Source organism: Odocoileus virginianus, unplaced genomic scaffold (genome assembly GCF_023699985.2).
Source record: "Odocoileus virginianus isolate 20LAN1187 ecotype Illinois unplaced genomic scaffold, Ovbor_1.2 Unplaced_Contig_8, whole genome shotgun sequence".
Taxonomy (NCBI): Eukaryota; Metazoa; Chordata; class Mammalia; order Artiodactyla; family Cervidae; genus Odocoileus; species Odocoileus virginianus.
Window position 1 is genome coordinate 2001679 of NW_027224325.1, and position 24734 is coordinate 2026412.

The following is a 24734-nucleotide window of genomic DNA, read 5'->3' on the forward strand; positions in this document are numbered from 1 at the left end:
GTGGGAGTTGGCTGGTACTGCGCTGCTGCTCCTGCTGGCTTCCCAGGTGGAGTCAGTGGTAAAGAACCCTCCTGCCAACGCAGGAGAGGTAAGAGATGCAAGTTAGATCTTTGAGTGTGGAAGATCCCCTGGAGGAGCGCCTGTGCAACCCAGTCCAATATTCTTGCCTGAAGAATCCCAAGGACACAGGAGCCTGGTGGGCTGCAGTCCATAGGGTCCCACAGAGTTGGACATGACTTAAGTAACTGAGCACCTAGGCATGCACACTGCACCTGCAACTTGGTCTGTTGGCTTGTGGAGCTCTGAGGGGCCCAGGGATGCCTCAAAGGCGCTTGCTAGTCTTAGCCTGCTATGAACAGCTTTTTAACATCCACCTCTCAAGACTTCTCCAAAAAGGCATGAGAGGAGATGTTCCTTCTTGGCTGGGCCTAGTCTCTGGTTGGTACAGACCAACTTAAGCTGGGTCTGGGAGTCCATGTCCATGAAGAGACGTTAACGAGAAACTTGACCTGTGCCAGAACGAAAGGGAAGACCAATGCCCTCACCTCCTGGAAGCTGAAGGGTGGGCATTACTTCTGGCATGGACTCCCTGTACCAACCCAGCAGCCCATCCACCCTGGGCAGCGTGGCCTCCTCTTTTTCCCTAAAATTCCTGGGCATCTGGTCCCCTGGAATTGCCACAGTCCATCTCTAAACTCTTCTTCCAACCTTTCCTTGAAATTAAGTTTCAAATGGTGACTCCTTAAAATGTCATTAACCAAAAGCACCAGTTAGTGCTCTGTAAATGTTTGCTTTTGTATGGATATAGCCCAAAAAAGAGACTCCAGTGAAGGGGCTGCAGACCTGGAGAGGGCAGCATGTTGGTATGCTGGGCTTTTAGTATCTTTCAAGCAGCATATTGGCAATCACTGCCTTGTGCGTGGAATCATTGCTGGCGCTGAGACCTCTATGACAGTAGCAGGAAAGAAAAAAGCAACCATCCATTAGGGAATGGATAAAGATTTCAGAGTTTGAAAATATACTTGTTTTCCACCCTCTTCCCCCTTCTCTGCACACCGAAGCAAACAGCGCTTTTGATTTAAAGCGTTATTATTTCTTACCTGGATTATTGCCAAAACTGCTAACTAGTTTTCCTGTCTGCATATTCACACTGTCATCCGGTTTTACATCTGTCTCGAAGGTGGCAATCTGCCTCTTCCCTTGTCCCTGAGCCCTAGTAAACTCCTCCATTGTCTTGAAATAGAACCCAAACCACACTGTGTCCAGCTTTCTGAGCTTACCCTTGGCCGACCTTCAGCTTTATTTCTCACCATCTCTACTTACCCGCTATATTCCAGCTACAGCTAGCTATTTACCTGAACTTGCCTCCTTTGCAAATACTTTTCTTCAGCCTTTACTTCTCTTTTCCTTCCAACACACACACACATACACACACACACACAGCTTTTACATGGCTGATTCCCACGCAACTCTGAAGACTCGGTCCTCAGGATGCCTTCCCTGTGCTGGACCCAGTTTCTTTTCTAGATAATTCCTCCTGTAGCACAGAGGACACACCTCTATGACAGCACTTACTATCCAGTCCGTCCCCTGGCCCCTTTCATCTTCCCTAAGTATTAATTGTAAAGTATTTGGACTCTGAGCAGCTCAGTCCCTGAGATGATAAGAAAACACTTCATGTGTAGTGAAAGGATATGAGCTTTAGAACTAAGTGGACTTGGGTTCAAACTCTTGATTCTTTTGCTGTGCAATTTTTAGCAATTTACTTAACCTCTCTGAATCTTAAGATTCTTTGTTTGTAAAATCAGAATAATAATATCTACCTCATGGAATTATCGGAGAAGGCAATGGCACCCCACTCCAGTACTCTTGCCTGGAAACTCCCATGGACTGGAGGAGCCTGGTAGGCTGCGGTCCATGGGGTCGCTATGAGTCGGACACGATTGAGCAACTTCACTTACACTTTTCACTTTCACACATTGGAGAAGGAAATGACAGCCCACTCCAGTGTTCTTGCCTGAGAATCCCTGGAGAATCCCAGGGACGGGGGAGCCTGGTGGGCTGCCGTCTATGGGGTCGCATAGAGTCGGACACGACTGAAGTGACTTAGCAGCAGCAGCAGAAGCAGCATGGAATTATTGTGAGCATTAAATGAGACAATTCATATTAAAAATGTCTGCTCCTCAATTCTCACTTAAAGTGCTTTTCCTGGTTCTGACGACCTGGCTAGTGAGACAGCTATTGAAGGTCCTTAGACATTTTTTTCCTCTCTGAGCATCTGCATCTACAGTTGTTGATGACGTTTACCTTACAGGGATTTATGGAGATGAGATGATTCAAGGTATATGAAACCAGTTTATTAAATTAAAATGACATGGTAGGACCCAAGCAGAAAGCACTTTTATTCTTTATCATATCTTCACCTTTAATCTCAACACATGGAGTCAGTTTTTTGTGGTTCTGGATGAAGCTTCAGGCAGTTTCTGTGTATTTTCCTATTTACCTTCAAGTAGTAAATAGTCCCGATCACTTTCATGAGTGGGAAAATTGAAGAAAATAATTGGATAATATTTACATTAATATTCATATTAATGTGAGGAAGAAATACTTATAACTACTAGTCTTCATTTCTATAATGGGTCATGTAGTCAAAGTTGGCATTTTTAACTTCTCTGCTATTCACTCCATATTCATTTTGCTTTCAGCAAATACCTCATCTAATATAGTCACTGAAAGACACATATATATCATATTTTACTTATGTATAACTAATCTAGGCAGACAAATTAATTTCTAAGCTGGCAGAGCCCAAAGTTGTGGGTCTGGGGAGGAAAAATTCCCCTGGGGATCACTAAGAGTAACAATAAAGGAGCCATTCCCATTCCAGCCCCTTAATTTTCAGACTCATGAATCCCAGCTATGCAAGAAACAGCACTATATATTGGTCACTGATTCAGGGCATATACAGCATCCTGGGGACATTACCTAAGCCCTGCCCAGTGTTGGCACTCAGCTTGTGTTGTAACTAAGTCTCAAAAAAAAAAAAAAAAAGAAACCCACCATTCTTTCAGGCCATTTAATTCAAGGTGATCAGACATATAAGACCTGTCCAAGACGGTATTTTTGGCAGAAGCAGGTAAGCAAAGAAGGAAAACTCATGTTCAGATCAATAGCTCATATTAGGTGTCAGAGGATGTCTGCTCCAGTAAAGAAACCATGTCTGGGACAGAAACTGAAAATAGAGCCCGCCTGGTTAAGTTTACGATAACTCATTGTCATTTTCAAGATCTGTCTGTCTTCTGCACAGAACAAGCACAGAACAAAAACAAGTCTTGTTGGCCATATGGTTTCTCTGCAGTGACTTGTTCTGCTATAGCAGGAAAGAGTAGTCACAGACAATAATAAGCAAATGAGCATGGTTATATTCCAATAAAACTTTATTTACAAAGACAGGTGGTGGACCAGATGTGGCCCATGGGCTTTGGTTTGCAGACCCCTGTACTAGGCTCTAAAGAAGCCTAAAGCCATCAAAACTGGGTGCACAGGTCTCCCAAAGACTGATAAGGGCTCCATTCTCTCTCCTCCAAGAAGGACAGAAATCAAGCTTCATTTTAATTATTTTGTATAGTGCTTTGGTGTTTTGATGTTATTCTGAATGAGTGATCTCAATCCCCCCCTTTATCCCATTTCCCCTCTTTCTGTGTAGACATCTCTAAGTGCTTCCCATTCTTCTTCATTCTGTTCTTTTGAACTTACAGGGTCAAGCGATTTTAGAGTGAGGCTCTTTCACATTCATCCTTGCTAATATTCTGGTTTCTTTCCAGATCCCTCATCTATACCAGGGTAAGAGGCAATGTGCAGTAGGATAAAGAGCACTTGTCTGGATCACTGGGCAGGATCTGCCACCAGCTTGCTGTGTGATTTTGAGCAAATTACCTTACCTCTCTGAGCCTTCCTTTTTTCATCTTTCAAATGAGGGTGTTGGTTAATGATCTCTAAAATCCCTCCTAGCTCTAAGACTGTGATTTTAGGAAGTGGTGGCTTCAACTCCAGCCAACTGTCAGGGGCCATTAATTAGGATGTCACTCACAGACCTTAATGAAACTGCCAGGAGGCCACAGAAATTAGCCACATGATCTTCTGCAGTTGGCAACCTTCCTTCCAAAGCTGGGTGGGTAGGGTTACCAGCCAACTTCAGGAAATCTGAGAGCCCATCCCACTTAAGGGAGAAAGGGAACATAAAATGACTCCAGGACCTCTGTACTCCAGGAAAATTCATTTGCATTCCTGTACTTCCATTGAGATAGCTACAAAATGTGCACAAATATTTACTTAGTTGGAAGCAGGATCCAAGGGAGCTTCTGTTGGGAGATGACATGCTTTTCCTTCTCCACCAGATCCTGTTGTATGGGGCTCTCCTGGCCAAATAAAGAATACCCCTCAAAGCCCATCAAATAAACATATGAATGGGTCAAGAGGAAATGGAGGCTTTGAGGAGTTAAAAAAATGAATGAGCAAACTCCAGCATGTGCCAAAGGAAAGCAGTCTTCTCTGAAGCAAGGATGAGGAAGGTCAGGGAGGACCAAGGAGCCTGGATGAGGCAGGGGCTGGTGGTGGTTGGCAGCTCAGGTATAGTATCATCCCCCAGCTCACAGCCCAGTGACTGCAGATGCAGCAAGATGGGCAGGAGACTGGAGTCCTCTCCCTCCCTCCTGGACACAGTCTTGAGGGATGGGAAGGGAGTAGAGAAGCCCACATCCTGGCTTCAAGGAGAGCAGGCTCTTCCTCTCTGACTCAGTTAAAGCTGTCTCATTTGTAGTCTAAATAATTCACTTGCCAATCTCTCAAGGAACATTAGAAGAAAAACAAAACCCTACCCAGCCCTCCAGCTCAGGTTCCCACTGCACTGAAGGCAGGCCGGGAGGCAGACTCAAGCTGCAGAGATGGCCTGCCTTCAAAGGTTCACTGGGGCTGGCAACCTTCCAAAAATTGCCTGGGGCCTGGTTTTGTATAGGCCTTGAACTAAGAATGGTTTTCACATTCTAAAAGGCTTTTTTAAAAAACAACATGAAACAAAATAAACAACAAAGACAAATATGCCACAGAGACTGTCTGTAGCCTGTGAATATTTACTATCCTTTCCAGAAAGTATGCCAATCCCTTAACCCATTCCGAAACCTGAAGGAAGCAATGACCACCTTTGACCTACTCTTCGACTACCCCACCCTATGACCCCACTGTGTGCAGAGAGATTCGAAGTTGTCAGAATTCTGACAGTAACAGTCTAGCGTGAAGCCAGCATCATTGTTCATCCTGTTACCAAAAGCAATGAAAAGGCAAAAACAAGAAGATAAACCCCGGAGTGGGGTGAATGTTCTTGATTTTCCGACATGGGGAGGGAGGGAGAGAGAGGCACAGAGGGGCTGAGACTAAGCCCCAACCCTGATTTGTCTTCTCCGAGAGTCAGAATTTAGCACTGTCCCAGCTGTTCTCCACTGACACCCTTCCCCTCAAGGCCCATCACATCCCGCAGTCCTGGCGATCCCAGTCGATCCCCGTTGATGCCAGTAGTCATTGAGGCTGTCTGTGATTTTCTTACTGATGAGACATGCAAGTAATTTGCATCTCTGAGGCCTGTGTATGTGTCATCTCCAAACTATCTAGGGTGCCAATCTCACTGGCTGACCCTCAGGCCTGGACAGAGTCTCTATCCAGCCCACCAGGGGTTCCCTTGCTGCCCAGAAGGGCCTTAGAAGGAAGAGGACTCTGATGAGCCTACCCTGGATGCTACCCCAGACCCTCTCTTGGAGCCAGAGCTTCTGAGAGGTGTAGACTCCTAAGGACTCCGGAAGAGACAGGTTCGAGAGAACAATGAGGCCACCAGCTCAGAGTGCCCACCTGTAACTGGACTGTCAGGGGACTGTTTGGAAGTTTTGGGGCTGAGGGCAGAGAGGAGATCCAGTGGCCCCACATCCTGGTGAGTAGATGTTCTGGATTATTTCAGAGAGGAGTCACCTTTGTGAAAGTTCTTGCTCAGAATCATTTTGCTGTCCGGCCAGTTTTTTGCAGATTCCTGTTCTTGAGCTAAAAATAGCATGGAAGACCCAGGCTGCAATCCTAATATCCAGGCTAAGCGAAAGGTTAGCAGTCTTAGAGATTTAGGAGCCCAAGCACTAAGACCTTGGGCCAGTCATCTCATCTCTGTGGGAATCAGTTTCGTCATCTGTTAGAATGAGCAAACAAACAAAAACTTGCGGTACCTGGGTGGGGTGGATTTACAGTCCTGTCCAGCCCATACCCAGCATGCCCAAAGCAGGCAAGGCCCCTGCAGAAGCTTTTCGGGAAAGTTGTTCGGCTTCATCTCGGCTTTCCCTTCCCAAGTCAATTCAGTCCCATCCAAATGAGATACAGGTGGTCAAGCATCAGGGGAGAGTTTTCCTTTAGCAGGTCAGCACTTGCAGGGGATTCAGAGGGACGTGAAGTGGGGAAGTAGTGGGTGGTGAATATGACCTCTTGTCTTTGTGCCCTGTGGCTAGGGGGTGGCCGACGAGCTGTGGGAGTCTCCTCCTCAAACCCCAACATGCTCACAGCATATGGTCCAGAAACCACAGCCTGATACCACACACTTTAGTCTAAATTGTCCAGATTGCCTCTCGTCTGCTCTCCAACTTAACTGAACATTCCTTAAAGGGTAGGGATTGTATCTTGACTGTCTTCTGTCTCCCAGGAGAGCCCAGCATCACAGGTATGTGACTGGAGATGGGCCTGGAGATATGAAGTCTGGATCTGCTGAGAAGTTTGACTGCAATGCCCCTGGAAAGAGGACCGTGTACTGGGCACAGGGTATGGGTCAGGTAAGCAAATCCCAATATTTGCCGGCTGATAACTGGCCACCCTTCTCTCGTCCACAGCTCAATCAAGCTGTCAGGTCATGACCCCAAGAGCTATCGTGTCACCTAGAAAGCAAGTGATGCAAGAAGGTTAGAGAAGGGAATGCCTGTGCCATCCCAGCATGCTAGAGATTCCCCTGGATATGCAGGTCATCTAGCGGTCATTGCTGCTGACCCCTTCCCCTGTAGCAGCCCAGACTGGGAAAGCACAGCCTGGTGGCCCAGGCAAACTTAAATCACTCACATGTCACTCCTGTTTGCTTCAGAGTAGCTGACAAATGGCAAGCACAGAGATCTACAGGCTACAAACCCAAACTTATAAACTAGTGACCAACGTCAGAAGCTCTGGGGTGGGTCTCTCCTAGTCTTAAATCTACTCAGCATGACTGTGTCCCTTGCCTGCCTGAAGATAGGAAGCTTGACTCTCAGTCTGGCCACACCTTACTTTGCTGTGGCTCCTGTTCTATGCTCTGTGAAAATGTTGCTCTCTTCAGAACTCCAGAGCCCACCTCTCCTTCTCTGTTGTCTTGTTTGCGTGTTTGTTTGCTGGGTGTGATGGCAAAGGGGGAAGGCAGAAGGCAGGATTCTGGCCTCTCCCGCAGTGTTACTCATCTACTCAAATGGCCATGACAGAGTGATACAGCTAATTAACTGTGACACGCATGGAACTGCTAAGAGTTCAATAAAACTTTAATGACCCTTGCTCTGCGGGGTGGGCAGCAAACCATGAAAATAACCACCCACTCCGGGGGTATCAGCACAGCCATTCAACCAGAGGAAGGCAGGTGTGAGCTGTAAGGAGTGAATCATGGGAGCGTGGGGTGGGGCCTGTGGCAGGGGAGGGTGGGAAGAATGTCCACTGCAGATTCCACTTGGAATTATCTAGATTATTTCCTCGATTCTCTACTTTGTTCCAAGGACGTGACATTTTCTGGGAGGAAAACTCACTCAAGGCAGAGGGGGAAACCAAAGTTTACGGAGCAATGGAATCTGCTCAGAAAACACGCATGCATGCGTGCATGCTAAGTCACTTCAGTCATGTCTAACTCTTTGCAACCTATGGACTGTAGCCTGTCACACTCCTCTGTCCATGGGATTCTCCAGACAAGAGAATCCTGGAGAGGGTTGCCATTCCTCCTCCAGGGGATCTTCCCAACCCAGGGATTGAAACTGTACCAGAAGGACACACTGGATTTCAAACCCAGAAGACCTGACTCCAGCCCCCAGAGTCTAGACAAACCCAGCAGACTGTCTGGGATGAGCCCAGAGGGTCTGCCGCTCTCACTGTGGGAAACCAGCATCCTAGATCCCAGGCCTCTGTGCCCCCTTGTCCCACTGCTGGTGAAGGCAGAAGAGCAGGGGTGGGATGAAGGGTCCACCCCTGGATACCTTGGTGGTTCTGACTTTGTGTCCACTGCTGCAACTCCACCCCGACAGGTCCGGGAGCACTTTACACTCCTCCCCTGGCAGGCAGGGCTCCATGTGACACCACCACTTCTGCAGGACTATGGAGGCTGTGGGAGCAGGAGGCAGTGAGGGCAGATCTAAACACTCTGCATGCAGTGGGGGGGGGGGGGGGCGCGCTGGTCTGTGCAGAATGAAGGGCGTGTTCCCACATACCCTGGCTTTGAGCCCTGCATTTGTCTTGTCTTTTCCTGACTCTGAGCTGCCTGCAAGGCAGTGCTCAGGCTGAGGCCTGGGGACACAACCACACAAACCTCAAGCCTACTGACCTTCCATCTCACCAAAGCCAGGGCAGGGTGATGGGGAAGTGATTTCTAAGGCAACTCTTGACTTGAGCCACCTGGTTAATAGCAGAGAGGCACAGCCTTCGACACACACTTTCAGATAAGTGAGCAAGTGTGCAAGTCATCTGAGGGGGCCACAGGCCAGGAGTGCACAAGTAGGCACGTGTGTGTGAGAGAGGGAGAGAGCACAAGTGGGCGTGTTTGTAGTGCTGCCATGGGAGCATAGAAAAATGAACATGGGCAGGGCTGCGGGAAAGGCATGAATAGGAAGGAATCCACTGCTGAGCGACGTGTGTGGAGGGTAAAGGCGGGCTTGAGGATGAGAGGGGCTGTGAGAGGCCTGGGAAGGAGCCGTGGGTGAAGAAGTCGGCGTCTGGAGGAGTGGGTGTGAAGTAATGAGCCTGCCAGGAGGCTGAGAGGATCCCCCTGAGGAAATGGACCCGCGCCTGTGTCAGGCAGTAGGTGCGGTCTGGAGGGAGGGCGTGTGCATGTGAGGGCACTCTCCTCATTTCTGGGATGGGGATGGTCACATCTGTGCCCCTCCTCCCCAGAAGTGCTCCTTCATTTGAGACTCCCAGGGTGAAAGCCCTGAGATGGGCATGAAATTGCATCCCTAGCAGATGGCGAAGCCCGGACAGACCTTCTTATCTCTCTGACCAGGCCCTCCCCGCTGGGTCCCAGCCTCTCACTCACCATCCACACAGGAGGGCTTTGCCCGGGTGGTGCCGGCCACCTGGCCAGAAAAGCAAGAGCACTTAACGGTCTGGGAGCGCTCCTCGATGTGGTTCCGGTTACAGCAGCGGTGGGTGGCGATCACCTCGCAGGTGCCCTGCTTCACGGGGACTGGAGGGGCCAGCACAGATCCAGATCGGGTGGCCAGCCCAGGCCAGTGACCCTCCTCCCCTTCCCCGCAACTCCATGTCCTCAGCCCCTCCTCCCAGCTCGGGGCAGGGGTAGGTAAGAGATTTCCAATTGTGGGGGAGGAGGAAGTGGATGAAATCTCCCTGCCACGTCCCAGGGCTCCTGTCCTTCCTTCCTCCCCAGCGAGGCCACACTCATCACCCTGGCAGAGTCTAGCCCTTGGGCAGGAGAAAGAAGGAGTCCACACCAACCCCCACCTCCTGGCCTCCTCCGGGTGAGGCCAAGGGCCTCGGGGCTTACAATGCGTGGGGGAGGATGATCCGCTTACACCAGCTTTAGCCATCCCAGAAGGAAAACCACAGAATTAGGCCAGGAGGCTAGACTTAAGCCCTGACCCGGGGGCGCCTCTCCCTGCAGAACACCTTCCTGCCTGGAAGGGAAGATGAGAATGGATCTGCTGGTGCCTTTTCGGACTGGGATAGCAGACAGGGCAGAGTTCCTGGGTGAAGAACAGGTGCCAGAACCCCTAGAATCTGAGGGTTGTACTCTGCCTTAGAGATCTGCCTGCTGTGGAATGGGGTGGGGTGGTTAGCGTCCAGCTTTCCAGGCATCCTGGAAAACCATGTGCCCCCTGGGGTCGGTCCCACCACCTCCCCCAAACCTGTCGGAGTTGGAGGCTGCAAGGAAGCTGAGGCCAGGCGGGTCCACAGCCAGGCCAGGCAAAGTGCCAGCAGCCAGCCGCCCGTGTTCCAGGTCTGCGTGGCCCTCTCACGCATCCTGCAGAAAGAAGCACATGCCCTGCTTGACTCCAGGCAGGAGCCACCCCCCAGCCACCCCAGTGCCCAGTGCCACATGCTCTGGGCAGCACAGAGTGGGGGCAAGGCCCCCACCTTGTTCCCAGGCAGCTCTCAGCCTAGCACACACTCACTGTAGAAAGTGGTGAGTGCCAGAGTAGGATAGGGGGGAAGGAAAGGACACGTTCTGCTGGGAAACGCATGGAAAGCTCTGTGGAAGAGATGACACTTAGGAAGTGTCTTAAAGAATGATGTGGACATGGTCCCATGAAGGGCTGTGACATGGGAGGACTGATAATGCTAACTCCCATGTGTTGAGCACTTGACCCACACACTCTGCAACCACTCTCTTGAATCCTTCACAACTGTCCTACAATGTAGAATTATTTGTACCCATTTTACAGATGAGCAAACTGATACCAAAAAGTCTGGACACAATCTAAACAACCATCAATAAAGGACTGGCTAAATACATTCTGGGGCATCTGTGCAAATGCAGTCCCACAGAGAAAGCTGCAAAAGAAAGAGGAAATGCTGTATGTACTGAGGCACGCAGTGGTCTCCAGGAATAACCCATCATTTAGGGGGAAAAAAAGCGAAGTGCAGGGTGATGTGTATTCAGTGTAAAGGGGAGGGATTATATATGTTGTTCAACTATGAGTAAGCTAGCTCACTCTGGAAAATGTACCAAAAGACCCTAATAACATTGTTTGCCACCAAGAAGAGAAAGTAGTGGTCTGAGAGTGAGAAACTGGTTGGCCAAGAAGCAAAGGGAGAAAAGACATTTTTCTTCCTATTGCTCCTTAATCTTTTGGATTCTGAACCATAGGAATCTGCTAGCAATTCAACTTAAACAAAAATTAAATATAAAAAGGAAGAAGTGGTATGGAGGCTCAGAGAAGTCAAATAACTTGCCCAAGACCAGGCAGCATGTGGGTCGGAGAGCCCTGAGCCCAGAAAGCTGCCCCGTTCCCACCGGACCACTTTGCTTTTGCTCTTTTCCCCTTTCCTTCTCCTCCTTCATCCTGTTGGCTCACATCTCCCAAATCTTTCCCAGACAGTGGAGGGAGTCCCAGGGAAGCAGAGGCACAGAGCAGCTGGGAGCCACCAAGTGCAGAAGAGGCCTGAACCACCCTTTCTGCTGCCCTGCTGGCCCCCTGGGGCATCACTGGGCTCCCTCAGGTGCCAGCTTGGTGCTGGGAACACTAGAGGCCAAACCAGATGCCAGGACTCAGTTGCTCCCCTCTTCCTTTTGGAAACAGTGGTCAATCGATGTCTACCCATGTCCCCGCCGCCCCAACTCCCCCTCTTCAACTCACCTTTTTTGGAATCTTTTAGCTTCTGTCTCTTCATCCACTGGCTTCAGGCTCTACCTAGACAGGCAAGAGAGATTCTTGTGCTTTGCAAGGGACAGAGGGAGCCTGTGGTCCTCCAGGTGGTGGAAGAGGGCCTGGATGAGGGCTAGCGGGTAGACTGGGCACTGAAGTAGAACCTAATTCTAAGACTGTTCCCCAAGGTGCCAGGACAGGGGGTAAGGTACCTCCTCTGCCTTGGGAACTCGCAGAGGGCCTTGCAGACTCTGGGAACATGTAGGGTGGTAAGCCTGAAAAGAGAAGTGGGAGATGGTAGGAGGTGTCTACGAACCAATGCTATCACCTCTCTGGTCTTGGGAAGAGGCTGAAGGCCAGAGAAGTGTTTCTGAGCAGAATCTGAAAGACTCCTGCTAGGGAGAGGCTCCTGAGAATAACAACCCCGAGGTCCTGAATCCTCTTTGCTGCCCCTTCCTCCTCATCCTGCTTCGCACCTGCTTCCTGGACTGCCCAGGAGCCGGCTCAAATCTCCCACCCTCACCCCCATTCCCCCTCAAGGTTTCTGAGCCCCAGAGGCTTCAGCTCCAAAGGTCTCTTTAAGACCTCCCCTCTCTCAGCTTCCAAAGGGAGGTGGAACTGGGGCAGGTCAGATGGTGGGGCTCAAGAAGGACCGAGAGCCTCCTGTTGTGGCTCCCCAAGAGTGAGAGCCCAGAAAGGACTGTGGGGGCAGATGGAGGAAGTGGTGCCAAACCCCCCTGGGATAGGTGTGCTCCAAGAGCAAGGAGATTCCTGAAGCACCTCTTTCCTGAGTTTGTATCTCTTCTCCCCCCCATCTTCGGGAATATCTGCTTTGATGATCACAAAGGCAGCCCCCCCCATCCCATTTCTCTCTGAGCTGCCACATCCTCCAATCTGTTTTCATCTCTCTTAATGAACCTCAAAATCCAAAAGACCTCGGAGTGTATTAGGTGGGTTCTCTGGCATTCTGTTCCCTCCCTTAGAGAGAGCTAGAGAGAGAAGCTTCTGGGATTTGTCCTCGGGCTTCCACACACCTGCCTCAGTTTCCCAGGCTGTTTCCCCCAAACCCCTGCATGCCAGCATAGGGTCGAGAATGTGAACTACAAGATCCACCTTTCCCCACCTCTCCCGCCCCACGACGACTCAGTCCTCCCAATTCTGAGCCCCCAAGTACGGGACCTACCTGTCCCAGGCGGTGCCAGCTGGTTCTACCCGCGGGGCCGAGGTTCTCTTCACCTTTGAACCCAGGATGGAGACCCGAAAGGGGAACTGCGGCCAGATCCGGGGCTGTCCAGTCCGGAGCTCTGTTCCCCTCACCAAGTTGCTGTGTCCCCGAAGCCGTGGGGCTCTGGTCAAAGTGGCATCCCGATCAGGCGGGGCCCGCTCCGGGCACCGGGGAGCTCCGGGCCCGCCCGGCCAGCTCTGCAGAGCTCAGCCGGGGTCCCTCCGAAGCTCCCGCCCGCAGGCTGGGGAAGTACGCGGCCGCCGCCGCCGCCGCCGCCGCCGCCTCCTCGGCCCGGGGCCGCTCTCGCTGCCCCAGCCCAGAGCGGTTGTCGCCTCCGCCTCCCAGACAGCGCTCCGCCCGCCCGGCGGGCACAGCGACCCCTGGCGGTCGAGGCAAGACCAGGGACGAGGGGAAGAGAAGCCAGTCCCGCAATGCGGTGCCTGGTGTAGGCTGGGGTAATTCAGAGAGGTCCCTCAAAACTCTGGACGTCTTAGGGCTTGGGGTGGGGGTGCTGAGTGTGAGGACAGCTCAGACACTCAGAGACTTTGGGCCTTGAAGATTTCCGAACGGCACTGTCTAATAAGGTAACCATTAGTAGTATGTGATTATTTAGATCTAAATAAAATTACGTTTCTCATTTACACTCATGACATTTCAAGTGCTCAGTTGCCACATGTAGCTAGGGACTACTGCATTGGGCAGAAAAGACATAGAACATTCCCACGATGCACAAAATCCTATTTGACAGTGTTTTTCTGGATAGCTATGTTATCACTTCAGTGTTAAAATGTTGAAAATCCAGGAGGAAATAAGAAACGATCTCTACTTCAGGAGTGGTGTCCTTTGGGGCAGGAAGGACCAGGGGAGGTATGCGGGTAGGAGTCCAACTGGCAGGAGTGCTTTGGTAGGCCTCTGGGTGACCTCAACTTGGGAACTCTTGAGACCCAGTTTCTTCATCACCATAAAAACCGCAATGTAATTGCCATTGTACAGTGTATAATTCATTACAGATGATCTGAATGTGAAAGTATTAGACAAATGAGAGAGGGAAGTGGTGGTTGGTGTGTGAATTTGTCTCTTAATTGAAGGCTATTCCTCCTAGTTAAAGAGGGCTTTTGGGTTGGAGTAATGGGGAGGGGAGAGGCAAGGGGAATAAGCCCAGTCTGGACTCTGAGCCACTGCATGTGGCCCAGGAGAGAGGGACTTCTCTTAGGGATGCCCAGTTTCCACCCCTAGCCGAGGCCTTGCACACTCCTGGCAGGACCAGCCTCTGAACAGTTCTCAGCAGAGAAGAATATCCTACAAGACTGCTTCTTCCCACTGCATGCCCGCTTTTCCCTTTCACTCTATGCTGCCTTGGGGATGAGCAGAGGTGGTGACCTTTTCACCAGGTTCTGGGGCAGTCTGAGGATGGAGGAGGTGTGATGATGCCAGGAATAGGTGGTGAGAGGTTCAGAGAGAGGAGATCCTTAGGATTTGGGTATGGTCAGAAGGCTGTTCTGAAGCCCAAGGAAACTGTTGAGATCCCTGTTGACCATCTGGTGCTGAAACTAGGAGGTCTTTGGGCCCTGGCTCTGTAACCCACTTGCAATCACATCATGATGGATGTTGTGAAGAGCAGGAATTACAGAGCTGAGTGACACAGAGAAGTGGTAAGCCAAGTGTCCCAGAAACAATGAATAATAAAAATAGCCAGGATGTTGTATTTTTTTCTTCTGTCTTTGGCCTGCTGTGGCTGTTTATGCCATTTATCTGTGAGCTCGTTTCAGTTTTTCTCAAACAGGAGGAAATATCCTTAGCAGCAGCAAGTCCTTTATCTCCATCTTCCTTGCCACTCTGTGTGCCTTTGGGTCTGACTTTTGCTTTTTCTTTTCTTGTGACTTTTTTCTTTTCTTGTGACTTCTTTTTTCTTTCTCTTTGCCCAGAGTGTAGGTGTAATTATAGAAGTCTACCAACCTGAATGAACATTGTGAGATTTTTATTTGGAAGCTACCAGGAAAGTCACCCCTTCTGGGGCTATAGGCTAACCAGGAACAGAGTCGTGGTCAGGAAGCACCCACGTGACAGAGTCCAGAGGTGGAATACCCATCATGAACTGGGTGCCAGCGATCTCTGAGGACCACCCTAACTTGCATTAGGACCTTAAGGGCCATGTCCTCATTTGAACTGTGCATGTTCAAGGAAGGAGGACACCTCAAGGAAGGAGGTGTCTCTGGAAGCCCAATCAATTCCCAGGCTTAGGGACCATAGCTCTTTCAGCAGCCTGTCAGTACCGCCCGCCCCGCTCAGGTAGGCACTTAGCCTGGCCTCTGTCTCCCCCCGGTGGCAGTTACAGAAGTTGTTCACCTGGATTGCTCTCAGTCTCTGTGTTATGAGAAAGAGGGTGGGAGAGAAGGAACCCCCACTCTTCTGCTCTTCACCTGCCTCTTCTTAACCCTTCTTCTCTGAGCTTGATAAATCAGCTTGATTCGTAAGATAGTATCAGTTTAGGTGGTTGGGAAATGGACATGGGCATAAATTTCACACTGGGTTGTTGACCTCCTGGAACAAGTCATGTAAAATAACAGGAGCGTCCAGACCTGCCTCATCCATAAAAAGAACATAACAAAAACCTACCTTGCAGGGTTAGTGTGCAGTGTAAAGGGCCTGAAGTATAGAAAGCGCTTTGCAGAGGGACCATTATGTAGTTAGTCCTCAATAAACGGTAGTTATTGTTGTTATCTTTACTATCTTATTCTTCTGTGGTCAAGGGAGGTTTAAATATGGAAATATGGGAGGAAATTGGGTCCTGGAAAAAAAAAAGTGGAGTGGCAACCGCTCTGTCGGATCTAGAGGTGGTCTTCACGGGGAACAGTGCCTCTAGGAATCCAGGAACTTACCCAGCTCACCAATTCAGGATGACTAGCTCCAGCCTGCCTTGTTACCACCTCCACAGCATCCCAGCAACAGTTCGCTCGCCCTCATTTTCACTCTGGCAGCCCCAGCCAGAGGTGTTATCACACCAGAGTTTCACACCCAGCGGTCGCTGATGGAAGTCATCAGCTCTATCACCCTCTGGGCAGGCTGGCCACAATGAATCGAGGTCGAGGAGACACCCCCTTCCCGTCACAATGGGGAAGTTCTAGCTGATGTCTAATCTAGAGCAAGGCTGAAGTAAGATTTCCTTCTCTCTGTTCCCTCCCTACAACAGCAGACCCTTCTTCCCCTAAAAAGCGGAGGCGGGAGAAGCCGGAAAGAGGAGGGGTAGAGGCCACTAGCCAGCGGGGTCGGTCCGGGAGCCGGGAAGTTTTGCCGGGGACCTGCCTGGGGGCGGGGAGCCAATAGAGGGACCGAACCGACCGGAGCGAGCACCGCCCCTCGCGAGTCCTAGGGGGCGGGGCCTTTTCTGGGGCGGGGCCACGGCCGAGGGCGGGGCAGGGAGGCAGCATGCTAAACCGGGTGCGCTCGGCCGTGGCGCACCTGGTGAGCTCCGGGGGCGCCCCGCCTTCGCGCCCCAAGTCGCCAGACCTGCCCAACGCGACCTCGGCGCCACCCGCTGCCCCTCCGCAAGCTCCTAGGAGCCCTCCGGCCAGGACTGGGAGCGGGGGTGCGACGCCAGCGAGGACAGTAGAGGCTCGAGCAAGCTTCTCCCGACCGACTTTTCTGCAGCTGAGCCCCGGGGGGCTGAGACGCGCCGACGACCACGCTGGCCGGGCTGTGCAAAGCCCTCCGGACACCGGCCGTCGCCTGCCTTGGAGCACGGGCTACGCCGAGTGAGCGCCCCCGGGGGCACCCTAACCAGGATGGGACTCCCCCTCCCAACCTCCTCCCGACCTCGGCATCCCGGGCCCTGGGATGCATCCCCCTCGCCGCGCTCGGTGCCAGGGGGCTCCCTTTCCCCAGGACCCGCCCCCAGCCTTTTCTCAAGTCGGGAGCAGCTTTTTCTCAGGATCTTCTAGCTCGCTGACTGTCCTCACCCGCGCCGCTTCAGAACCTTGTTCTCTCCCTGAGCCGGGAGGGTGAAGGGCCCGTGAACGATGAGTTGGCCAGTTCTCAGTCGCGGCCCCGTAGTTTAGTGGCCAAGAGAGGGGAGGTGTCACGGGCCGGGGGTCCCTTGTAACATAGGAGATAGAAGCTAGAAAAACTCCTTGGGCTTCCCGACCCCAGCGCCCCAGTTCCCTGTCCCTCTTACCGTTCCCCTCCCCCTCCACACCCAGAAATAGCCCGCGACACCAGGCTGCCGCCGGCTTTCCCAGGGGCGGGAGGTGGGGGGGCGCCCGGAGGAAGCGGGAGGGCCCCCTTGAACACCCTTTGATGGGTGGACTTGCCCTGGCCAGGCAAGGAAGTGGACCCTCGGGCCAGAGCGGTCAGAGTGGCGGGAGCGGCCGGCTTGCTCCAAGGCCGCCTGGATTTTGTTTGTCTCTCTGTATGCCATGAGGGATCTTAGTTCCCTAACCAGGGATCTGGGACTGGCAGTGAGAGGACATAGCCACTGGATCGCCAGGGAATTCCCATAGGGCCCGTGGATTTTTAATGCATCTGCTGGGAAAGCAGAGCACTTAGGAAGCTGAAGGTGCCAAGGGCGGAGGGTGGTGGCTGGTGGACCTGTGGCCCCACTATCAGCTCCTTTAACTTCCTATTTGGAATGAGTTTGGGGTTGTGTGGCTTCAGCACAGTCCATGGGGTCTTCCACTCCTACCTTATTTCAATTCCCTTTCCTGATATGGGCTGGAACACTTACTCATTGCCAAAGCAGCAGAAACTGGGACTTCCATGTTAAGACGCCAAGCTTCCAACACAGGGTACTCGGGTTCCATCCCTGGTTGGGGAACTAAGACCCCACAAGCAGTCAAAAAACAAAACCAAAAAAACAAAGCAGCAGGAACTTTCACTGGATGATTTTAGGATAAAGGTGGGTGTGCTCATGAGGGTAGGGTGGGGTCTTGTGGACACAGCACTAGAACAGTTTGGGGGGAGGCGCACCAGGGTGGATGTAGGATCTTGGCAAGCCAGGAATTAAAACCTCCTCCCCTTCATCCAGGCCCTCCCCCCGTGGCACCATCAGGATGTCCCCTTAGCCAGAGGTGGGAGAACTGAGTGGGAAAGTGCTGCTGCGGAGCCCAGCACCCAGACTGTACTCCTTGTGACTTGCCCTGCCTCCCTTCTCCTCCTCCCTCTGGCCTGGTTCCCAGGTGGCTGTGACCTTTCTCAGCTTGGCCAGCAGGCCAGAAAGGGTATGTGTGTCTAAGGTGGGAGTTATTCCAGGACCTGGTCTGGTATCCAACCTGATGTGGTCACTCTGGCCTGACAGGGTCATCAACGCTGGCAAGAGCCGGCACAATGAGGACCAGGCTTGCTGTGAAGTGGTGTATGTGGAAGGCCGGAGGAGTGTTTCAGGGGCACCTAGGGAGCCTAGCCGAGGCCAGGTAAGCCCCCCCACCCCCTTTCCTGGCCTCCAGAAACATGGGAGACACCTCTCCCCAGGGATTCTAGGCATTTAGTTTTCATCTGAGCCACGCAATACCTCCTAAATCACTAGCTTTCTGCCTTATGGCACAGAACCTTTATCTGGCATTGCTCAGTTAGATTCTACCATGTCAGTATGAATATTTAGTTTTCCACTTAAATGTAGATGCTCATGTATTTATTGATGATTTAAGTAATTACCATTGCTTATGTTTGCATCTTTACCCTTTGAGTTTGACTCTTTTGCTACTTTGCTTTTAGACACATTGTAGGCCCTTGGTGAATGAATGAATAAATCTAATTTGCCTTTAATACCAAACTCAGACTTCCTCTCTGATATTTATATGGATGCCTAGAGTCTTGCTTTTTTCCCAGCACAAAACACACACACACTCACTCACCTCCAACTTTTCCTTCTCCAGGGACTCTGCTTCTACTACTGGGGTCTGTTTGATGGGCATGCAGGGGGCGGGGCTGCTGAAATGGCCTCTAGGCTTCTGCATCGCCACATTCGGGAGCAGCTAAAAGACCTGGTAGAGATACTCCAGGACCCCTTACCGCCTCCCCTCTGCCTCCCGTCCACCCCGGGGGCTCCAGGTTCCTCTGATTCCTCTCAGTTGGTTGGTCCTCAGTCCTGCTGGTCTTCACAGAAGGAAGTGACTCACGAGAGCCTGGTAGTGGGTGCCATTGAGAATGCCTTCCAGCTCATGGTAAGTGGTTGGCCCAGGCCAACGGCCTGCCAGGCAGACACTCTGGTCAACTATGTATAGGAGTCAGGTGGCCTGAGGAGGTGACTCTGAGAACCCACAACAGGTTCGAAAACCTGACCAGAACTTGGCTCAGAGGCGGGGAGGGAGGGTGTGTTATACAGATGTCTTCCCTACTCTCCACCAGTGTGGCTTGCCTGGGCCAGTTTATTTCTGCAGATGTGGGTGGGCTGGGTGGTTGTGTGTATGGAGTCTCTTCCTCATCCACCCCCCTCTGACCCTTCGTCATATGGCAGGATGAGCAGATGGCCCGGGAGCGGCGTGGCCACCAAGTGGAGGGGGGCTGCTGTGCACTGGTTGTGGTCTACTTGCTAGGCAAGGTGTATGTGGCCAACGCAGGTGACAGCAGGTATGGGGTGGGAGCTTTTAAAAAGGCTGTGGGGGGGGATGGAGGAACAGAAGAGAATGAAGTGGTGGGTGTTAAAAATCAAAGACTAGACGGGGTCAGGAGGGATCACAGACATAAGGAATGGCTTGAAATAACTATGAGGGGAAAAAAAAAACAAGGTCTGGGTGAGGGACTCTGAGGGCGGGCCTTGTCTTTTTGGAATTCTTCATGTGAGGGGGCTGAGGAGAGCCAAGTCCAAACCTTTTCTTTCTCTGGGCAGAGCCATCATTGTCCGGAATGGTGAAATCATTCCAATGTCCCGGGAGTTCACCCCGGAGACTGAGCGCCAGCGTCTTCAGCTGCTTGTAAGTAAGAACCAACCCCCCTGCTCCCATTCCTTGTGGAGTTTTGTGCCTCTCTGTACCACCAGGTCCCAGGGACTCGCCCACCCTCACCACACAGACAGAAGGCTCCTTACTGGAGCTTACTGGGAAGGCCCCTTCACAGACTAAGGAGTGCAGGGCTGGGCTGGTGTGGAGGACACAGGAGGAAGGAACATGGGCTGCCCCAAAGCTCCCACTGTGGCCCCCCACTGAGGAAGGAAGTGCAGTCAGAGGTGGGGAAAGGAAACAGCAAAGGCCCCTAAGCAACAGGATGGCTTGATGCTTTAAAGCAATGGCTTAGGAGCTGGGCTGCCAAGGATCAAATCCTGGTTTCAGTACTTTGCTAAGATTGTGTGATCTTCGACAACTCCCTTAGCTTCTCCATGCATCGGGAGTTCCTACCTTAAAGGCTGTTATGAGGATTAAATGAGTTAATACATGTTAATGTGAAAACAGAGCATGTTACAGAGTAAACTCCCCTTAAAGTAAAAAGTGTTAGTCGTTCAGTCATGTCTGACTCTTTGGGACCCCATGGACTGTAGCCCACCAGGCTCCTTCATCCATGGGATTCTCCAGGCAAGAATACTGGAGTGGGTTGCCATTTCTTTCTCCAGGGGATCTTCCCGGACCCAGGGATTGAATCCAGGTTTCCCACCTGAACTCCACTTAAGGGTCTGCTATAATTAACATCATCTGTACACCAGGATGTGCTGTAAACCTAATGCCCTCTGGCCCTCTGCTCTCTCTGGTGACTCCCGACCCCAGGGCTTCCTGAAACCAGAGCTGCTGGGTGGTGAATTCACCCACCTCGAGTTCCCCCGCAGAGTTCAGCCTAAGGAGCTGGGGCAGAGGATGCTGTACCGGGACCAGAACATGACTGGCTGGTAACACTTCCCTCAGAGCTGGGGCCCGTTTCCATGGCAACACAACCAGTCCCTGGCCAGTAGCAAGGTGGAAGCTGGAGGCCGGGCTAGGCTGGGAGTTGGTGGGGGGTGGTGTGTGGCCCTTCTTAAGGGGTTTGTCTAAGGGGTGTGGCTCCTAGGGGAGAGGGGCTTTGATGCCTGGGTGATGCCTCCTCTACTCCCCCCTCCCCAGGGCCTACAAAAAGATCGAGCCGGAGGATCTCAGGTTTCCTCTGGTCTGTGGGGAGGGCAAAAAGGTAAACTCCATGGTAGAGGTGGGAGAGGGCAGGAGGACCCACCACAACTTGTCTAGGGAGGTGGAGGTTCTACCTGAGGGTAGGGGTGGAGAGGGTCCATGGTCCCAGAGACTCGGAATGGGGCTAGAGCAGCACGCCCTCCTCATTTTCTTTAGGCTCGAGTGATGGCCACCATTGGGGTGACCCGGGGCTTGGGGGATCACAACCTCAGGGTCTGCAGTTCTACCCTGCCCATCAAACCCTTCCTCTCCTGTTTCCCTGAGGTGAGCCACACGGGAGCCTCCTTGGCCATACCCTCCCTCCTCTGGGGGTCTCGGGCTAGCTTTCCCCCGAGGTTGCTTTATCTCCACGCTCCCTCTGCGCCCTCTTTCCCCACCAGGTGCAAGTGTATGACCTGACGCAGTATGAGCACTGCCCAGATGACGTGCTGGTCCTGGGGACAGATGGGCTGTGGGATGTCACCAGTGACTGCGAGGTAGCTGCCACTGTGGACAGGGTGCTGTCGGCCTATGAGCCCAATGACCCCAGCAGGTAGGGGCTGTGTGGTGGCAAGGGGATGACGATGGGGAAGGAAGGGACAAAGGGGAGCGATGCTGGGGGACCCACATGCGGGCCTGTGCACCCATCTCCCCGTAGACGTGCTGGTACATGAATGTGCACCTGTGCTCCTGGCAGGTACACCGCTCTGGCCCAAGCTCTGGTCCTGGGGGCCCGGGGCACACCCCGCGACCGTGGTTGGCGTCTCCCCAACAACAAGCTGGGATCCGGGGATGACATCTCAGTCTTCGTCATCCCCCTGGGAGGGCCAGGCAGTTACTCCTGAGAGGCTCAAGCCCTGAACCTCCCACCACCATCCCAGCCTGTTCATACTTACACCTCTCCCAACCCAAATTCCGAAGTTGTTTCCCTGACCTTCTTTAGTGTCAACTTAACTGAAGAAGGGGTGCCAGTTAGATCTAAAGTTATAGCTCTTGGCAAATAAACCAGATGAATAAAGATGTGTGTCTTTATTTACTTTGACTTATAACTGAAAGGTAAGGAAAATCTCCTTGGGGTGGTGGAAAGAACTCCAGAAGAGCCCTAAAAATGTAATGTTCCCAGCCTCTTTCCTCTGCTCTTCCCACTTCATACACTTGCATCCTGTTCTGTGGCTTCATCCTAGAGCTGGTGTCTTCCAAGGCACCATTTCCAGTCCAGACTTTTCCTGAGCCTTAGACCTACATATCCCAGTGGTCTTCCAAACAATCCCCTAGATATCCCACAAGCACTTCAACATTCCTCCAAATGAATCCATCATTTCTCCCACAAATACATCCTTCTCCTGGCTCTATCTCAGGGGTCATTAGCTCAGCTACTCAAATTAGAATTCTTGGAGCTGATCACCTTTGGCTTCTGTTTCTCCCTCATCAAGCTAATCAATTGGCTTCTGTTTCTCCCTCATCAAGCTAATCAATCATAAGTATTGATGATTAAATATTTTACAACATATTTCTATTAGGTGGCCCAGTAGTAAAGAATCCACCTGCCAATACAGGAGACACAAGAGATGTGGGTTCCATCCCTGGGTCCGATACCTGGGTCAAGAAGAGCCCCTGGAGAAGGAAGGAAATGGCAACCCACTCCAGTATTCTTGCCTGGGAAATCCCATGGACAGAGGAGCCTGATGGGCTATAGTCCATGGAGTCGCAGAGTCAGACATGACTGAATGACTGAGCGCGCGCGCGCGCGTGCACACACGCACACACACACACACACACACACACACACAGAGTCACTACTGTAGTCCTTTAGTATATAAGCCTCCTAACTCATCTGCTGATTTTATTTCCAAGCCACTTCTCTGCTTCCCCAGTAAAGATTACACACAGCAGCCAGGAAGCTGTTTCCATCATGTGGATCTAAGTTGGTGATTCCTCTGAGAGACTACTTCAGTGGCTCCTTACTGCACCTGGACCAAACTCTTAAGTGTGGCATACAAGGACCTTCATGATCTGGCCACTGCTTCCTTCTCTAGCCCTGTCTTTCTCCACCACCACCCTCTTGGGATTTCCACAACTCTGTGGGTCTAGAGTAGCTCCAACATGTTTAAAATCAATGCATCACCCCAACTTGAACACTTCTGTTCTTCCACAGCCCATGCATGCCTGCACTATAGCCCTCGCCTCTTGTACTGTAAATGTCTATATGAGGACTTGGTATAGAGTAGCAGTGAAGTTGGAGAAGGAACTGGCAACCCACTCCAGTGTTCTTGCCTGGAGAATCCCAGGGACGGGGGAGCCTGGTGGGCTGCCGTCTGTGGGGTCGCACAGAGTCAGACACGACTGAAGCGACTTAGCAGCAGCAGCAGTGAAGTAGCAGGTTGTTGAAAGTCCTGCTGTTTGGTTCCTGGTGCCAAATCCAACCAAGAAGAAGTCTGCAATCTCTCTGAGCCTCAACTTGCTTTTTGGAAAAATGGGCATTACAGTACTACCTCACGAGGTGGTTACAGGACTAATGTAGTTCATGTATACATAGCCCAGTCTATGTAATAAGGGTTCAATAACTATTACCTATCTTTAATTTGTATTCTGAATTTAGATTGCAAGTTCTTTGAAGATAGAAACTGAGCTGAACTGAATACATAGCTAGGTCTATTGAGCCAGTTAAGAGGATTGGGACCAAACTGCTGTGGACCTGTTTCCTCATTCAGCAGATGTGTGGGTTGCTTGTCAGATCTTCAAAGTCTGTATGACTTGTAACATTCATTCATTCAGCAAACATTTGTTGAAAACCTATTACGTGCCACACATTGTGCCAGAAAGTGCGAAGGGACAGATTGAAGGATCACAGTGGGCAGCAGGGAGAGAGACCAGCTTTGGAGCCAGACAGGCCTGACTCTCTTGAGATTTTTGCTCTGCCATGTACATATGGCAAAATTTGGACAAGTCACTGAACTTGCTGAGCCTCAGTTTCCTTACAGGTAAAAGGATGTGTATACTTAACCCAAAAATCTGTGATGACTATTAAAAGCTATGTAGTGTACCCTGCACAAGCTAATAAAATGTAAGTAGACTTCCTCATCCTCCATTCACTTCCTCCTGTACCTTTCAGGGAAAAAGATAACGTGTTGGTAAATACCCAACACACAACTCAGACCAGGCTAGGTGTCCCTGTGCTGTGTGTGTGCTGTGCTCTGTCCTGTCTGGCTCTTTGTGACCCCATGGACCGTAGCCCACCAGACTCCTCTGTCCATGGGATTTCCCCAGGCAAGAATACTGGAGTGGGTTGCCATTTCCTCCTTCAGGGGATCTTCCTGACCCAGGGATCGAACCGCCTCTCCTGCCTGTGTCTCCCGCATTGGCAGGCGAATTCTTTATCACTTGAGCCACCTGGGAGGTGTCCCTAGAGGCACAGAAATAAGACAGTGAGGGTGCGAACTGAATTCTTAGCTGGGGAATCCAGAAAGATTTCCAAGGATGCCCTTTGAAGGATGGGTAGGAGTAGGAAATTCCGGGTAGGGGGACGGAAGGGAATTGCAAGGTGGAACCAAGTGCCCCTGAATCTCAAAGGTTCTGAAAGGTCTCCGAGGCTGCGGGATGATGGTGGGCTGTACTTACTGCGCAACGATTCTAAGAGGGTGGGGGTTTTCCGCAGCCCCTTCCTCCGGCGTCCCCGAAGCCGTCTTTCCCAGTCCCGCCTCCCACGGGACACCACCCAGGTGGTGTAGGCGCGGGTGGCCGCTCAGCCACGGGAGGGCAGCAGCGGCCTTTTCCTGACCCCACCCCGGGCGCCTCTGAACTTTCCCGACGCTGGTCCGCCCGTAAGAG

At 51.7% G+C, this 24734-nt stretch overlaps 2 protein-coding genes across 3 annotated transcripts; one reads left to right on the plus strand and one right to left on the minus strand.

The window, feature by feature from the left end:
• Positions 1-3419: 3419 nt before the first annotated feature.
• Positions 3420-24637, minus strand: TAFA3 (TAFA chemokine like family member 3). Of its 2 annotated transcripts, none has more exons than XM_070463903.1 (7): positions 24525-24637; positions 12801-12969; positions 11613-11662; positions 10161-10276; positions 9332-9481; positions 8280-8404; positions 3420-6956 (listed from the first exon to the last, which is right to left on the minus strand). In XM_070463903.1, the coding sequence occupies exons 4-7, from the start codon at positions 10273-10275 to the stop codon at positions 6945-6947; spliced, it is 402 nt and encodes a 133-aa protein (XP_070320004.1). In that variant the 5' UTR covers position 10276; positions 11613-11662; positions 12801-12969; positions 24525-24637; the 3' UTR covers positions 3420-6944. The 2 variants fall into 2 exon arrangements, with proteins under 2 accessions (XP_070320004.1, XP_070320005.1); XM_070463904.1 differs by lacking the exon at positions 24525-24637 and adding an exon at positions 11834-11896 and having other exon boundaries at positions 11613-11666; positions 12805-16501.
• On the plus strand, positions 16255-21924 carry PPM1J (protein phosphatase, Mg2+/Mn2+ dependent 1J). The gene is made up of 10 exons (XM_020871542.2): positions 16255-16598; positions 18137-18251; positions 18714-19001; positions 19295-19407; positions 19667-19751; positions 20535-20653; positions 20865-20928; positions 21084-21191; positions 21308-21459; positions 21604-21924. The coding sequence occupies exons 1-10, from the start codon at positions 16273-16275 to the stop codon at positions 21749-21751; spliced, it is 1518 nt and encodes a 505-aa protein (XP_020727201.1). The 5' UTR covers positions 16255-16272; the 3' UTR covers positions 21752-21924.
• Positions 24638-24734: the final 97 nt, after the last annotated feature.